Below are 17,663 nucleotides of genomic sequence, written 5' to 3'. Positions count from 1 at the left end.
AGCCTTCTCTTCCACCAGTGTAGAAGTTTCTAGAATCCCATTGCGTGGATGTGGAGAAGCAGCATGCTGGGAATTGAGCCAAAATAACAATAGTGAAAGCGGAGGCTGCGATAATCAGAAAGTCGGGGTGAGCCTGAGTTTACAGGGCAATGCTTTCCTGGGGAAACTTTTCAAATTTCCCAAACGTCCCATGATTCTGTGACACACAGCAGGTGTGGCGCCTGCTGCTGTTTTTCCCCTCCAAGTGGCCAGCCAAAGAGCAACCCGTGTATGCAGGGCTTGTTCGCGCTGCCAAGTCTGATGTGACTTTGCTCTCCTGCCCTGGACTGACTGACCGTGAGCTGCCCGCTCAGTTCCCAGTGTCCTGGGGCGGCCCCCATCACCCAGCTGCAGGAGGGAGAGACCCTGGAAGGGGACCCCAGGGTGTCAGAGCTTCCCAGGGCCCCGGTGACCACCACTGCCCCTCCTGGGAGAGGCCCGGCCCTCTTCCCCCAGCACCAGCCCGCGTCCCTCTTCTGCCTCGGGGGGCTTCAGCTCAGCCGTGCCAAAGTCTGGGCCCTTCCGATTTTCTTTTTCTCCTTGGGGTTTCCCATGGTCGGCGTCTGCGAGGGCAGGGACACTTTCCGGATACACCGCCGAGCAGAGGCCGCGCGGGACAGGCCCCAGGGAGGTCGGGGAGAGCTGCCAAGAGCCTCAGCCTGAGGTCACCCTCACTTTTCATGTCCTTTCCAGTTCCTCTTCTCATCCTCTTCCAAGCCACCCACCCCTCCCGCACCCTCCCCGGGCCCATCCAGGCTCTTTTCTCAGGGTCACCCGACCTGCTGTGTCACCTCCTGGTCCTCACACGGGATTCTCGGGTCAGGCTCCCGGCGTCCCAGCTCCAGCCCCCTAGGTGCCTTGCAGGGCCCCCTTGTGTTTCCAGCTGTCACCACCTGGGGCCGCCTCCCAGGCTCCATCCAGTCCCCACGGCCCCAGCCTCTTACCCTGGGAACACCCCCTGGGGGCTTCGCTTCCCCATATCCTCTCTCGGGCCTGTGCCTCCGTCAGCCCACCCAGACCCTCACAAGGGACCCCAGAAACTCAGGCGCAAGGCTGGCCAGCGTGGGTATGCTCAGCGCGGGCCCAGCTGCCTTTGCGGGTCAGGACCCGGGATGGACTTGTGCTGACCAAGGAGGGTTTTCTCTGCTGTAGCTGCCCCCTACTCAGCGCTGCCTGCCTGACCCTCGCCCCTCCGATCTGCCCCAGCAGGCGGGTGGTGCCTCAGCGCCCTTATCAGCAGCAGCCAGTCAGCTGTCTGAAGGCGAAGGTCTGGGGAAATCAGAGGCGGGGTGCAGGAGGGGAAGGCAAGACAACTTCCCGCTTTCTCTCAGAGGCCCAGAAGGCTGCAGAGGCCCCCCCGCCTTTCAAGTTGCTTTCTTCCAGCTGCCAACTCCATCTGTCTCGGGAGGGCAGAGGCGCCGGGGGACCAAGCGGTGGCTCCCCCCGCCCCGGGTCAGGACGGGTCTGTGCAGCAGGAAGTGGCCCCCCCAGCGTTCCCAGAGCCCCCCATGGGTGGCAGAGGGGCGGCACCCTGCCCCCACCCCGGAACCCCGGAGCGGTGAGTCCCCTGTGTCCCCAGCCCTGTCCCTGTCCGCGTCCCGCACGGTTTCACTTTTGCAAACACTTGTTTGTGTCCTTCAAGAGGAAGCCATCTCAGCCTGCCGCAGGAAGCCGCCTCAAGGGTGAGCGATATTTCCGACCCTGCGGAGGTTAAACCTGCTCCCATCTCTCCCAGTTAAGCCGCGGTATTTGTCTCTTTAACTGTTTGCTTCTGAGATGCCATGTCCCCGTGAGAAAGTCTTGCTTCTCTCCCAAAAGAATGGGAGCGAGGGCAGGTGTCGTCCCCTACCAGCTGAGTCACGGCTCTGGGGCCAGGCCTGTGTCTGGGGAGTGTTTGTTCCCTCCTGGGAGTGTGGAGGACTCTGGCTGGCTGGAGGTCGGGTGTGGCTGTGTGGGCACTGATCCTCTGCCCTGTCCTCTGGGCTGACGCCGATGCCGGGCAGGAAAAAGCCTCTGTCTCTCCGCAGGCAGCCGGAAGATGGCCAACCACACGGCGGTGCCCGAGGACGAGTACGACGTCCTCATCGACGGTGATCTGAGCAGCGGGGAGGGGGACCCTTGTGACAGGTCGGGCGCTGCGGTCCTGTCGGCCCAGCAGGCGGCCCAGCTGTGCTCCGCCCTGTTCATGGTCGGCCTCCTGGCCAACGGCTGGCTTCTGTTCATCCTGATCAAATACAAAGGACTCAGGCACGTGGAAAACATCTATTTCCTCAACGTGGCACTGTCCAATCTGTGTTTCCTGCTGCCCCTGCCGTTCTGGGCCGCAGCCGCCTGGCCTCGCTCCGTGTGCGGAGTCCTCCTCGCGCTCCAGTCCTTCGGGCTGCACGGCGAAGCCCTCTTCACCGTGCTCCTGACTGTGCATGCGTCCCGGGTGAGAGGGCTGTCCTCGGCCCTCAGGACGGCGACCTGGGGCGTCATTATGGCGCTGCTGGCCTGGCTGACCGCCTTCCTGGTGACTCTGCCTGAACTGGTGTTTTATAAACCTCCACGGGACGAGCAGAGCTCCCTGTGCTCCATCAGCAGCCCTCACTTCCTGCCGGCGGAGGAGACTTCCTGGAAGCGCGTTCTGACCCTGAAGATGAACGCTGTGGTGCTTGTGTTCCCACTGCTGGTTCTCCTGGGCGGCTGCCTGGGGAAGAGGAGCGGGGAGGAGCAGCGTGAGAGGTCCGGGCTCGTCCGTGCTGTCGCGGTCGTCTTCCTTTTGATGTGGTTGCCCTACAATATCGTGCTTTTCCTGTCCGCTTTCAAGGAGTGCTTCTCCCTGCGCGGCTGCCAGAGCGACAGCCGACTGGACGCGGGCGCGCGGGTCGCCAAGGTCATCGGCACCGCGCACTGCTGGGTCAACCCCCCTCTGTACGCGCTGCTCGACCCCCCACTTCGGAGCCGCCTCTGCGGCCTGCTCCCTCGCCGCGGCCACAGCCCGCCCCGGCCCGGTGGCGGGGAATCTGCGCGGGGCCCGTTGCGGGGCAGCCAGGACCGGTCCACGCGACTCTGACTCCCCTGACCAAGGGCGGGCCACATAAACGGGGACTTTGTCCCCGGTGGTTTTGTACCTTTGTGTGCAAAACGGGACGCGGGAGAACAGGGGAGGGTGAGCATGCGAGGTGCCGGGCTCTTCACAAACCTGAACAACCCCCCCCCACCCCGGGGTGGCTGGGCGTGGTCTCATTGCTCCAAGCAGGAAACTGGGGCTCAGAACTGGGTCTGAGGCTGCATAGGGACGGGACTGAGACTCGAGCCCGGGTATCACCGGCGGCAGAGCCTGTGCCTTACCCAAGCTCACTGCCCTTCCAAATGCTGTCCCACAAAATACATGGAATAAATATGTGCTTTAAGCAAACCAATGTGGCCATATTCCACATTAGAGGCAACCCACTGGAAAGAAAGCAATTTTTCAGGCTCATTTTCTTGCAGTCATTAGAAGTGGCTGGCAGGGGGCTGTGGAGCTCAGAAGCCAGGTAGCTGGTTTTGTGCAAGTCCTGGAAGTTCCCCCACCTGCTTGACACACCCAGGGCCCCATCCAGCCAGCCGTGAGCCTCCTCAGGTTGCTGGGAGCACTGTGACTTCATCACAAAGGCGATGGGGCCGTAGGAAGTCTACCAACAGCAAATGCAAAATTAGGTTTAGAAACATCTAACAGGAGAACGCTTGGACCTTTTAAATATAACACACCTCAGGCCACACTGGCCCGAGACTGCAAGGCAGTGAGGTCCCGCTTCCCCTCTGCGGCTGAGTTACAGACGACAGGGTCTCGGCCACTTCATCACCCAGGCTCAGTCCCCAAGCCGAGATCTGCAGGGCGGCTCGGCACGTCCAGGGTCCCAAGGCTGCTTCCTGTCCGTGTGGCAGCTGGATTCTGGCTCACTGCTCCCTCAAGACCTTCACTCTGGGCCTTTGAGGGCTCGATCCACCACTGGGGGACTCATGGCTGCTCCTGCTGACCCAGAGCCAAGGAGGGAAATTTGCCTTAAGTTGATGAAGTAAGGTGACGAAAATCTTGCTTTCCAAACCTCAGCATTCTCCACGCTGTCCCTGAAGGGCCGGGGTGTGACTTATGAAACTTTTGAAAACCCTGTTAGGACGAGGCCGAGACCCTCAAGGGCCCAGCTCAAGCCACTCTGCTCAGGGGGGCGGAAGGTGGCACCATGCAGGCCCCAGGCTGAGGCGAAGATGGGCCTGGGCCAGAACCATCTGCCTGGGCCCCCGAGCTCGGGAGTCTGGGGAGGGAGGGGACGAGGGAGCAGCTGCCACAGGGTGTTAGGGAGAGGACGGAAGGACACACACAGGGTCCCAGAGCCCACCGGTCCCCCTCGAGGCCGTGACAGGCTCAGCCTGAGCCCGGATGTGCCACAGTGAGCAGGCCACGGTACAACTGAAAGGGGACCCTCGGGAGCCACCCCCCATCCCAAAGGTAAGTAGGGCCACCAACATAGAAGAACGGAGGAACGGAGCAAGAAAACTTTGTTCCAAAAGCATGTGGAGCCATCAGAACTCTCGTACACTGCTGCTGGGACAAAAAAAGGTGCAATTTCCAGTTTCTTAAAACACTAAGCTTACGGGCCGGGGATTTAGCTCAGTGGTTTTGCCGCCTGCTACGCAAGCCCAAGGACCTGAGTTTGATCCCCGGTACCAAAAAAAACCCAAAAAAACAAAAAACAAAAAACACTAAGCTTATACCCATTCCACTCCTAAGTGTTTACACAAGAGAAATGAAAACACATATCCATACACAGATTTCTACACCGTGGTCCATGACAACTATATTTCTATAGCCCCCAACTGGAAACTGTCCAGCTGGGCCTCCACAGGTGACAAGTAGAGGTGTAACTACAAAGTGGAATACTACGCATCAGCCAAAAAGGAACAGGCTACTGATTCACACAGCCACATGCATGAATCTCAAAAGGCTAAGTAAAAGAAGCCAGATTTCATTTAAAATGGTACTTAGTTGGGCATGATAGTGCATGCCTATAATCCCAGCACTTGGGAGGCTGAGGCACGAGGATCCCTTAGAGTTCCAGGTCAGCCTGAAGTACATAGCAAAACCCTGTCTCAAAATAAAATAAACTACTTAACTTGTGATTATTTAGAAAATCCAAACTAAATCTACAGTGACCCAAAATCAATGTTTGTTGAGGGTATTGGGGCAGGCAGAGGAAAGAGTTAGATTACAGTGGGGCTCATGGAAATGTGGGTTTGTGGTGGATGCCTTTGCAATCTGGACCTGTGGTGGTGGTTTTGCTGACCTGGACATAAATTAGAAATGTATTAAATGTATCCTCTAAATCCCTGAGACTCCAGGCACCTGTGACACCACTGGAGCTGTCTCTGTGCATTTGCTGAGTCTCTGTCCCTGGTGCTCAGGATACCCACACTCCCCCTGCCCACTGCCACCCTGACGGGGAGACACTGCCAGGGAGAGCCCGTGGTGACCACAGTCTCATCCAGACGCCACTAAATGGCAAAGAAAACATCGTGAAGACCAGGTGAGAGCCTGGGGGGAAAACTATCTGAACAGGTAGGAAAGGAGTCAGAAAAATGCAAGGGCTATGGCGAAGGAGCAGAGCTGGCAGAGGCGGGTCGGCTGCCCCTCCACTTCCGGGACAGTGGGGGCGACTCTGTGGCATGCGTGCCGCCTCGGGCACACAGCCCTCTCTGTGGACGTGCGAGCCAGGGCGCCCCCACATCACTGCAGCCAAGCGCTTGGGTGCAACTGCAGTGTGGGCGATAAATGAGCAGACTTTGGGTTGCAGTTTGGGTGCTCGCTCTCTGAGAGGTTCGCCACCACAGGCTGAACTATCAGAGGAAGTGGCTCCCCTCCTGCACTCACAGGCGCAGCATGACTTGGGGAGCTGTCCTGGCAGAACTTTCAGTGCACAGGCAAGCGCCCAGAACAGGGAGTGACTTCCGCGGGGGTCTGGAAAGTTGAGAGCTCCAGGGACGCAGGGGGCTCCATGTCCCCCGGCGGCACGCAGAGCACATTTGGAACATTAGTAACCTAACACAGCCTTCCTCCCCTGTTACAGCCGGTTGGCAGACAGTTCCCTAAAGATAAAAATAACAGGCTTGTCCACTGTCCCCAGATACTGCTTAGAGAACGAACCATCCGTGAAAAGCAAGAGAGAAGATAACCAGAAAAGCTGACTGTGCTTCTGTTTTGCCTGAAAATTATTTTCCAGTGCAAAAAAACCCACAAAAATCCTAGTAGATCAGTGGAATTCTTGTTAGGAGCATTGAAGAGACAGATCGAAATCTCATGAGTCCCCCCATCCATCTCAGTTCAGTGTATTTGTGGTCACACACAGGACACATTTAAAATGGGAAACCTGGGCCAGGGATTTAGCTCAGTGGTTCCGGCACCTGCCTCGCAAGCGCAAGGTTACGAGTTCGATCCCCGGTACCAAAAAAATTAAAAATTTAAATAAAATGGGAAACCCCTTCTACAGTGAGTGGAAAATGATACGATTTCAAGTTGGAAAAAACCCACAGGGTCCCCAGATACATTCGAATTTCAGCTAAGTAGCAAACTGCTTTGGAGTAAAAGTGTGTCCCGTAAACAACAGAGTATTTACTGTTCATCTAAAATTCAAACTTAGCTGGGTACCCTGTACTTTTCATGGCTATTTCTGGCAACTTGAATCCCAAAGCATTTGCTCATTTTTTTTTTAATAAATCTTTTTTTGACCACCTGGCTTAGGGCAAAGATTAATGACCATCATGATTCCGTTCAGCAGGCAGCTAGGAATGGCGCAGTGCGACAGGTGTCACCCTGCCCAGGCTCTCCTCAACCCCACATCCTGTGCTGCCGAGAAGGGCAACCTGTCCTGAGCTATCCCCCTTCCTAGCGGGAGCCCCTGCAGAGTCTGGGGGGAGGCCCCTAGCCCTCCACCGCAGAGGGCGAGCATCAGGGTCCTGTGGACCTGCAGGCCGTTTTCCCAAGGGTCCTGAACATGATCCCTTACATTCTAGAAGTTTCCTTCCAATTTCGTATGGCCTGCGCCTGCACTAGTCCATTTCACAGTGGCCCAGAAGAACCCTGAACAAACCCTGCAGTTATTCCCAGGTTCTGAGGTGCAGAAGCAGACACACTACACACAGTGTTGAGGCAGACACACTAGACAACTCTTGAGACACAACCGGGGTTCTCTGAGACCCAGAGGGGACCCCAAACGGTGCCCTTGTCTGGAGGCTAGGAGCAGGAACCACAGCCACGGGGGTCCCCTCCCCTGAGCGCACCTTTGGGTCAGCAGGATCAGAGGATCTTGGAGGAGTAAGGAGGCCATGGATCCTGCAAACTGCGTCAAGAAGGCCGGTCAGCTGCGGTTTCAGGTACGATTTCACAGCTGGGCCCCCGCTTCTTCTGCCACCTACTATGCAGCTGCAGGGTTTGTTCCTTCTCTCTAATCCCAGTAGCGAAGAGCACCAGAAGCTGTTTATTTTCAGCTGGCTCCTCCAGCGGTGCACCCCAGGGAGAGCAGCCTCTGACTCAGAGGCCTCGGGTGGGGGACCCAGGGCCCCTCCACCCACCAAGCTGCTCCCAGAGAGGCCGTGCAGGTTGTGACCTGCCCACCGCCCCCTGGCCCTGCTCCCCCTGTGAGACCTAAGTGAATGTGAGACCTAAGCGACTCCATTTTAAAATTTGGCTCCATCTTAAAATAAGGTGGCCTGGACATAAACTCCAGTTCCAAGAAAAATGACAAGATGTACTTTGACCACCTGCCTGTGATAATGTTCAGCAGTCCCCTAGCAACAGCTAATCAGTAGTTACCCCAATACCCCAATGTCCCAGATGTTCTTTTCGATAGCTTGAGCAACCATTTGCAGTTTGGCCCGTGAGGCACAGCCAATCAGGTTTAAACATTCAAAATTTGCTATGTACCAGCCAATCATGTAATTTCCAAACTGGAACTCCCCAAACCTTGCTGTAACCCCTATAAAAACCCCTGCTGATTTGGAGTAGGGGGCTCTCAATCCTGGCCCGCTGCGTCAGTGACGGTCGAGAGTCCCTGCTCGAGCTTGAATAAATGACCCTTGTGTGATTGCATTGGAATCGGCTCCTTGGTGGTCTTCAGGGTCCTCATGATCTGGGCACAACATTTGGGGGCTCTTCCAGGATCCCCAAGACCCCCAGGATCCCCGTACTGGAGGGTCGAAGCCAGCCGGTGAGTGTTTCTGTGTCTGTAAAGTCTGGGGCCCATTTTCTGAGCAGGTCTGCAGATGGTCTAGGCGGATGCACTGGAGGGCCACCGACCCGGGGTCCTGGAAGACGTTCCGGACCCCTCCGGAGGGGACGGAGTCCCCCACAAGTCTCTAAGACTTCTGGAAGGATGGTGCGGGTCACTCCTGCGGCAGGGCATGAAGCCATCGTCCTACTTTCAGTTTTGCCTCCGATCGAGCAGAAGACTGTTTTGTTTTGCTTTTTGTTATTCTGTTGTGCTTGGCTGTCTGTCTATCACCGTGTATTATTGTTGTCACTTGACTTGGACTGAGACGATGGGACAGACCGCGACCACCCCCCTGTCCCTCATGATGGACCATTTTTAAAAAGTTAGGGAGCACCCTCATAATCTAAGTTTAGAAATTAAAAACGGAAAACTAATCACTCTCTGTAGTTCAGAGTGGCCAACTTATGGAGTGGACCGGCCACCCGAGGGCACATTTGACCTCGGAATGGCTAGGAAGGTCCGAGAGGCAGTCTTCCACTCCCAAACGGGACATCCTGACCAGGTGCCTTACATCATCACTTGGGAAAATCTAATATGTGACCCCCCTCCATGGGTCAAGCCCTTTTTGCCTCCACAGAAACAGCAGCCAGAGGTGATCCTGGCAGCTTGTGAAAAGACTCCCAGAGAACGAAAGGCAAACCGAAACCAAGCTGACTGCACCGCTTTACCTGGTCCTCCAAGGAGGAACCGAGGAAAATCTCCTTTCCTCCCCCTTTACCACTCTCCCTCCACTCCCCCGTGACAACAGGCAGGGGGAGAAGTCCCGGCCCCAGCTGGAACTGAGGAGAGAGGGCCAACTCTGGGCACCAGCATCGGGGATGGCCCCGCCCAGAACACTCGTCCTCAGCGTGCTGCCTCACAGGCAGGGCCGGCAGATTCTACTGTTCTCCCACTGAGAGCGACAGGGCCCCCTGATGAGCATGGTAACCAGCCTCATCACTACTGGCCCTTTGCCATCAGTGACCTTTATAACTGGTGTACTCAACACGCCAAATTCTCAGACAACCCTAGGGATTTAATTAACCTATTAGAAACTGTTTTGTTCACTCATCAGCCCACCTGGGATGATTGTCAACAGCTCCTCCAGATCCTGTTTACCACAGAGGAGCGAGAGAATCCAAAATGAAGCCAGGAAATTGGTTCCTGGTGACAATGGTCAACCAACCACCAATGTTGATACTATCAACACTTCTTTTCCTTTGTTCCGGCCCGACTGGGGCTTCGACACAACAGAAGGTAAGGAGAGGCTCCAGGTTTATCGCCAGGCTCTGTTGGGAGGTCTCAAAGCGGCTGCTCGAAAGCCCACCAATTTGGCCAAGGTAGGGGATGTACAACAGGGACCGAACGAAAGCCCTGCGGCCTTCCTAGAAAGAATTCAGGAAGCCTTCCGTAGGTATACTTCTATGGACCCAGAAGCAACTGAGACAAAGGCAGCTGTAATAATGCATTTTGTCAACCAGGCGGCACCAGATATTAGGAGAGAGTTACAGAAAGTAGACAGATTAGGAGAAAAGAGTATTCAGGACTTAGTGGCAGTGGCAGAGAGAGTGTATAACAACAGGGAAACCGCAGAGGAAAGACAGATAAAGGCTGACAACTGCCAGACCCGAAACCTGGCTCTGATCCTTCTGGTCATCACTGCAGGAGAGCCGAGAGAATGTGAACGTCGTCTGAGAAAAATTGCGGCAGAAGAAGAAGGTAAGGGGGAATGCAGGGAGTGCCCCTGGTTGGGGAAAATTCAATGTGCTTACTGCAAAGAGGAAGGTCATTGGGCTAAGGAATGCCCCAAAAAGTGACAGGGAGGCCACTCAAAGGCCCCCATCCTGGCCATGGACAAAATAAGTGGTTAGGGGGAACGGGGCTCAGCGCCCCTCACCGAGCCCAGGGTAACCCTTAAAGTGGAGGGGAAACCTGTTGAGTTCCTAGTAGACACCGGAGCTCAGCATTCAGTTCTGCTTAAACCACATGGCCATATATCTGACAAAACTTCCTGGGTCCAAGGAGCCACAGGCATGAAAATGTATTCATAGACTACTTGAAGAACAGTGGACTTGGGAGTGGGCTGGGTAACCCACTCATTTATGATTATACCTGATTGTCCCTATCCTCTACTTGGAAGAGACTTACTCACTAAGTTAGGAGCCCAAATCCATTTTCAGCCCGGGGGAGCAGAGGTCCTTAACCAGGAGGGAAAGCCCATCCAAGTGTTAACTATGAGCCTTGAGGATGAGTATCTGCTACACCAGGGGCATCCCCCCCCCCAATCCTGACGTGGAACAATGGCTTGCCATGTTCCCGTAAGCATGGGCAGAGACTGGAGGCATGGGGCTGGCGGCACACAGGACACCTGTGTTCGTAGAAATAAAGCCAGGAGCGGACCCTGCACTAGTTCGCCAATATCCCATGTCCCTGGAGGCCCACAAAGGAATAACTCCACACATCAGGAGGTTACTTGCTCAGGGTATTCTAAGGCCCTGTCAATCAGCCTGGAACACCCCCTTGTTGCCAGTACGGAAACCCCACTCAAATGACTATCGACTGGTGCAGGACCTCCATGAGGTAAACAGAAGGGTCATAGATATCCACCCTATGATGCCTAACCCATACACCCTTCTGAGCTCAGTTCCCCCGAGCCATCAATGGTACACGGTCTTGGATCTCAAGGATGCCTTCTTTAGCCTTCCACTGGCACCCAAAAGCCAGCATATCTTCACATTTGAATGGAGTGACCCAGAACAAGGCCTCAACAGACAGTTGACCTGGACCCAATTACCTCAGGGGTTCAAAAACTCCCCCACCATCTTCGACGAGGCCCTGCATGAAGACCTGGGTGAGTTCTGCCTCCAAAACCCCCAATTGACTTTGTTACAATATGTAGATGATCTCCTTATAGCAGCTAAGATGCGAGAGGCCTGCCTAGATGGAACCAAGAAACTCTTGACGGTCATAGGGGAACTGGGGTACCGGGCATCTGCCAACAAGGCCCAAATCTGTAAACCTGAGGTAAGCTACCTAGGATACATACTCAAAGAAGGGCAGAGGTGGCTGTCTGATGCTAGAAAAGGGATAGTTCTCAAGATACCCGCACCAGATTCCCCTCGAAAGGTTAGAGAATTCTTGGGATCGTCTGGCTTCTGCCACTTATGGATACTGGGATTCGCGGAACTTGCGAGGCCCCTTTATGAGACAACTAAGGACAATCAGGCCTTTCAGTGGACAGAAAAACTACAAAAGTCCTTTGATCAAATTAAAGCTGCCTTGTTGCCAGCGCCAGCCTTGGGCTTGCCTGATGTCACTAAGCCCTTCTACCTTTACATTGATGAAAACAAAGGAGTTGCCAAGGGCTTCCTAGTCCAATATCTGGGCCCATGGCACTGACCAGTATCATATCTGTCCAAAAAACTTGATCCTGTTGCAGCTGGATGATCCCCATGCCTGAGGATGATCGCTGCAGTGGCTCTGATGGTCAAAGATGCTGATAAGTTGACCTTGGGCCAAGAACTGTATGTGACCACCCCCCACGCCATTGAAGGGGTTCTAAAACAGCCTCCAGATAGATGGCTCAGCAATGCCCGCCTAACCCACTATCAGGGCCTGCTCTTAAACCCAACCAGAGTTGTCTTCCAGACCCCGGCTGCCCTAAACCCAGCTACATTATTGCCTGACCCAGACCTGGAGGCCCCGCTGCATGACTGCACTGACATCTTGGCTCAGGTACACGGGACCCGAGTGGATCTAAAAGATCAACCATGGCCAGATGCTGAAGATACCTGGTACACTGATTGGAGCAGTTTTATTCAGGATGGTCGAAGGTATGCCAGGGTGGCTGTGGTCACTGAGACTGAGGTCGTTTGGGCTGAACCCTTGCCCACTGGAACATCAGCACAGTGAGCAGAGCTCATAGTGCTAACCAAGGCACTGACTCTGGGAAAGGGCTGGAAGCTAAATATATACACAGACAGCAGGTATGCTTTTGCCACCGCTCACATACATGGGGCCATATACAGGGAAAGAGGACTGTTAATGGCTGAAGGAAAGACTATTAAAAACAAAAAGGAAATTCTCACCCTACTGGCGGCCCTATGGCTGCCAAAGAAATTGGCTATTGTCCACTGTCCCGGGCACCAAAAAAATGATACTCTGATTGCCCGAGGAAATAATTTGGCCAACCAGACAGCTTGAAAAATAGCCCTAGAGGCTGATCTGATGCTGATCACTCAACTGCCCAATCCAGGGGGTGCTGCTTTGCCAGAAAAACCTCAGTACACTGAGGTGGACTTAAAATGGATAAAACAACTGCCCATGACCCAATGCCTCAAAGGATGGTGGAAATCATCTGACTGTAAAATCATTCTACCTGAGGCCTTGGGAGAACAAGTTCTCTCCAAAATGCACTGATCCACCCACATGGGTGTCCGCAAGATGCAGGACCTCCTAAGACACGCTGAAATCAAGATTCGAGATGCCAGTACCAAAATAGAATGCATTGTTGCTACTTGCAAGGCCTGCCAACTGACCAATGCTACCTTGAATAAGGCTAACCCTGGCAGCAGATTGAGAGGAGACCAACCTGGCATATACTGGGAACTAGACTTTACTGAGGTAAGACCTGGAAGATATGGTTACAGATACCTGCTAGTCTTTGTAGATACTTTTTCAGGATGGACAGAAGCTTTTCCTACCAAACATGAGACAGCACAGATTGTGGCCAAAAAGCTGCTAGAAGACATCTTGCCAAGGTATGGTTTCCCAGTAATGCTCGGGTCAGACAATGGACCCACCTTCGTTTCCAAGGTGAGTCGAAGCTTAGCGCAGGTACTGGGGGCAGACTGGAAATTACATTGTGCATACAGACCCCAGAGTTCAGGACAGGTAGAGAGAATGAACAGGACCCTAAAAGAGACCTTAACTAAATTAGCCTTAGAGACTGGCAGTGACTGGGTGGCTCTCCTTCCCTTTGCCCTCTATAGGGTACGCAATTCACCCTATAAAATGGGACTGACTCCCTTTGAAATTATGTTTGGGGTGCCCCCTCCCATTATCCCTAACCTCCAGTCTGAGGTGCTCACTGAACTTGGTGATCAAGAGCTGTTATTTTCTTTAAGAGGTATTCAACTGATTCACAAGGACATCTGGCCCAAGCTAAAAGCCCTGTACAAGTCTGGACCGCCTCCTGAGCCTCATCGCTACCGTCCAGGAGATTGGGTCTACCTCCAGAGGTATCGTCAAGGAAACCTCGAACCTTGTTGGAAGGGACCCTATGTAGTAATTCTGACTACCCCCACCGCTCTCAAGGTTGACAGGGTAGCCACTTGGGTGCACTACACGCACGTTCGACCAGTGGATCCCTTTGCGGTTCGAGAGGACTTTGTCCCAACATGGCAGGTATCCAAGGACAATGACAATCCCCTCAAACTCAAATTCAAATGCTCCTGATTTGGACAATTGCCATAGCCTGTTGCACCCAGATGACAGCTGAAAATCCCAATGCCCCTTTCAATTGGACTTGGATAATTCTCAACCTAGAGACTGGGCTCCAGTTCCCTTTGGCTTCAACCGTGGGACCTAGAGTCTTCTGGATCCCTGACCACTTAATGTTTGACCTCTGCCAACTGGCTGAGGGGTCTTGGACACATACCTAAAAGACGGCAGACGCATATCCTGGTTGCCTCTGGAGGGTATTTTATGTATGCCCAGGGGGTGAAAAAACCTCCCAACATGGAGGACCCAAGGCTTACTTCTGCACCAGTTGGGGCTGTGAAACCATGGTTGTAGGAAATATGGCCACACAATGGAGGGAAATGTGGGGACCAAAAAAAGGATCAGACCTTATTGCCTTGGCTCGTGTCCCTGGAGATTCCCAAGTATGGCTACAATTCACTCCAACAGGTAAACAGGCCCCTGGGTGGGAATTAGGCAAGACCTGGGGCCTCCGCCTCAAGACACAGAGCAAAGACCCTGGACTTTTGTTCACCCTTCAGCTAGTAGGGACACCACTATGGTCTCATCCTGTCAGACCCAACCCTGCACTAGCCCTTCCAGCCCCTAAACCAGCCAATCCCCCCTGAAGCACAGTAAGCCCATCTCTGCCTCCTCCCCAGGGTACCACCAAAATTACTACAGACTCAGGGCAGAGCCAAGTCCCAGACGACCCTCTCTGGGAGCTTGTGGTCAGGACTTTTAAAGTCCTAAATGCATCCTGACCTGACCTCACCCAGTCTTGTTGGTTGTGCTATGACATTAAGCCCCCTTATTATGAGGGAATAGCTTTCTCAGGAAACTTTACTGAGTCAGACAGTCCTACTCTATGCAGGTGGCAAAAGAAGGGAACAGCTAGACTGACTTTACAATCTGTGGTTGGGTACGGCACTTGTATTGGTAATGTCCCGATTACTCACCAACATCTTGGTAGCCAGACTCACCAGTCTAATTCAGAAAAATATGTTGTACCCCCCCCAGACGGATGGTGGGCCTGTTCCACAGGGCTCACCCCTTGTGCACAGGGAAAAGTGCTCAACCAGACTAGTGACTTTTGTATATTAGTACAATTAGTTCCCAGGCTGATCTATCACCCTGAAAAAGATATTTTCACCTATTTAGATAAAACCCCAACTAGAATTAAGCAGGAGCCCCTGACAGCCATCACTTTGATGGTGCTCTTAGGTCTGGGCCTAGCCAGAGCTGGGGCTGGGGTCTCCTCCTTAATTTTGCAAAATAAACATTATAATGATTTAAGGACAGCCATAGATAGAGACATTGAGAGATTCGAGAGTTCAATCTCTCACTTACAGGAGTCGCTGTCCTCCTTGGCAGAGGTAGTGCTTCAAAATAAAAGGGGTTTAGACCTGGTCTTGCTACAACAGGGAGGGCTCTGTGCCGCCCTGGGGGAAGAATGTTGTTTCTACATAGATCATTCGGGTGCGGTCAAAGAGTCCATGGCGAAAGTCAGAGAGGGCCTGGCTAAGCGAAGGCGCAAGCGCGAACAGGCCCAAGGATGGTTCGAGTCACTATTTAACTCTTCTCCATGGTTGACCACCCTAATCTCCACACTGTTAGGTCCCCTGCTCATTTTGCTGCTTCTCTTAATATCTGGACCTTGCATACTTAACAAATTGGTCTCATTCATTAGAGAATGCATCAGTACAGTACAATTAATGGTTCTCAGGTCACAATATCAACCTATATCAGAGAACCCAATAGAATTAACCCCCAGAGATCCATGATTGGGCCTCTAGAGCTACATATGAAGGGGGGAATGTGAGACCTAAGTGAATGTGAGACCTAAGCAACTCCATTTTAAAATTTGGCTCCATCTTAAAATAAGGTGGCCTGGACATAAACTCCAGTTCCAAGAAAAATGACAAGATGTACTTTGACCACCTGCCTGTGATAATGTTCAGCAGTCCCCTAGCAACAGCTAATCAGTAGTTACCCCAATACCCCAATGTCCCAGATGTTCTTTTCGATAGCTTGAGCAACCATTTGCAGTTTGGCCCGTGAGGCACAGCCAATCAGGTTTAAACATTCAAAATTTGCTATGTACCAGCCAATCATGTAATTTCCAAACTGGAACTCCCCAAACCTTGCTGTAACCCCTATAAAAACCCCTGCTGATTTGGAGTAGGGGGCTCTCAATCCTGACCTGCTGCGTCGGTGACGGTCGAGAGTCCCTGCTCGAGCTTGAATAAGCGACCCTTGAGTGATTGCATTGGAATCGGCTCCTTGGTGGTCTTCAGGGTCCTCACGATCTGGGCACAACACCTCCTCCAAACAACTTCACTCGATTTTGTTTCCACCACCAGTGGCCGTGAGCTAAGCCTGGTGTTGTTTACCGTGCTGTGCAAAATCACACAAACAGCCTCATGGCATAAATGCTCTGGCTGTGGCCCATTTCGCGGTGTCTGGACTGGCCTCTGCTGCATGAAATCCAGTGTAGAAACAACCTCCAGTCGTTAACCTCCTCTCTGAATGACAGGTATTAAGATTCCCACGGGTGGTGGCTTCCTGCCACGGCCCCGTGAACATTCCGTCTACCCAGGGCAGTTTCACTGGGGCAGCGGCTCACAGAGTTTTACATGCCTGGAATCTGAGGGCAAAAGGGTTCTTCTGTGTGTGGGCTCAGCGTATTGCTGTTTAATGCACTGGAAATGTCAACCAAAAGATGTTAGATATTTCATTAGAAGCTTTTTAAAATAACAGGCCTATTGCATACTAACATAAATAACATGTTTCTCTGGAAAAAATCAGTGTTTTCCAAAAGAAAAAAATTAGCAACAAGAACTGATTTACAGTTTTTGCAAATTCCTTTAATGTCTGGCTTCATGGAAGAAGCTGATTCTCCCTCTCCCTTTGCATCCACACTGTTAGAGTAGGAAATGTCTAACCGTCTCCAGAGAAGTCCACTCAGGTGCCACCAGAGAAGAACTTCTTGGTATGGTTATGCAACCAGCTGGGCCTTACAGACCTTTGGAAACTGTGTATGCGGCAAACAGCTCAGGGTGTGGACCAGAGGTCTGGGTTATCAGATGGGCACCTGCATCCAAGTGGTGCCAGTACCCTCCAGACTTTTAAAGCTCAAAGTAGAATAAACAGTATTTTTTTTTTAACATTTCGGTGGGCTTCATGAGAGGTGCCAGGTAGCTCTAGGTATGTTGTTCACTGGTAGAAAATTATCTGGTGTTTGTGGGCCCTTGGTGTTAGGAGCAATGCTACATAATTCTAGGGAAAAATCATTTGAGTAGGCCTGGTTCTCCTGCCTACAGCCCAGCTATGGCATTCCAGACATAATTGCATTTTGGCCTCGGGTCACAACTGAGACCTCAGTGATCCCGGGATGCTGTCATCTCCAGGACCAGACCACACCTGCGGGAGACGCCAGGGAGGAACCAAATCTTCATCTGCATAGTTCCCCATTGTTCTTAGATTTCCACTGCCCCCAGCCTTTTGTTACACCTTGTTTATCCCACTGTGAAGTACTGAACTCTGCAGTGCACTTGTTACATCTGTTTCCCCAGGTACTGAGTAAAAGGTGCTGCAAGCTAGGGGGGCTTTGTCTTTGCCGCCCAGAGCAGCACGGATCAGACCCAAAGCTCAGCTTCTTCTCAGTCTCATTTGTCTACCTTTCCTGTAATTCGCCATGTGCTGCCGTGGCTCGCAGGAGACTAGGACTCACTGCAGAGGTTCTGGTAACGTCCCCTTCCCCTGTTCCCTACACCCTGGGTTTATTCCCAGTACCCCAGAAAGAAAAGGGGGGCTGGGGATAACCAGTGGTAGAGCACTTGCCTAGCATGCAAGAGGTCCTGAGTTCAGTCCCAAGCACTGGGAGGGAAGGGAGGGAGA

The 17,663-nt window shown here is 53.0% G+C and overlaps 1 protein-coding gene across 1 annotated transcript; it reads left to right on the top strand.

Moving 5' to 3' along the window:
• Positions 1 to 591: 591 nt before the first annotated feature.
• Positions 592 to 6,104, top strand: LOC101722915 (C-C chemokine receptor-like 2). Its single transcript, XM_013069394.3, has 5 exons — positions 592 to 670; positions 733 to 857; positions 923 to 1,597; positions 1,682 to 1,721; positions 2,067 to 6,104. The coding sequence occupies exons 1-5, from the start codon at positions 592 to 594 to the stop codon at positions 3,092 to 3,094; spliced, it is 1,947 nt and encodes a 648-aa protein (XP_012924848.2). The 3' UTR covers positions 3,095 to 6,104.
• The last annotated feature ends 11,559 nt before the right edge of the window (positions 6,105 to 17,663 follow it).

The sequence above is a fragment of the Heterocephalus glaber genome, unplaced genomic scaffold (assembly GCF_053883595.1).
Source record: "Heterocephalus glaber isolate CG9 unplaced genomic scaffold, H.glaber_assembly_v1.0 deba00001504, whole genome shotgun sequence".
NCBI classification, from domain to species: Eukaryota; Metazoa; Chordata; class Mammalia; order Rodentia; family Bathyergidae; genus Heterocephalus; species Heterocephalus glaber.
Note: the sequence above shows the minus strand (reverse complement) of the source record. Positions and strands in the feature narration are given on the sequence as shown.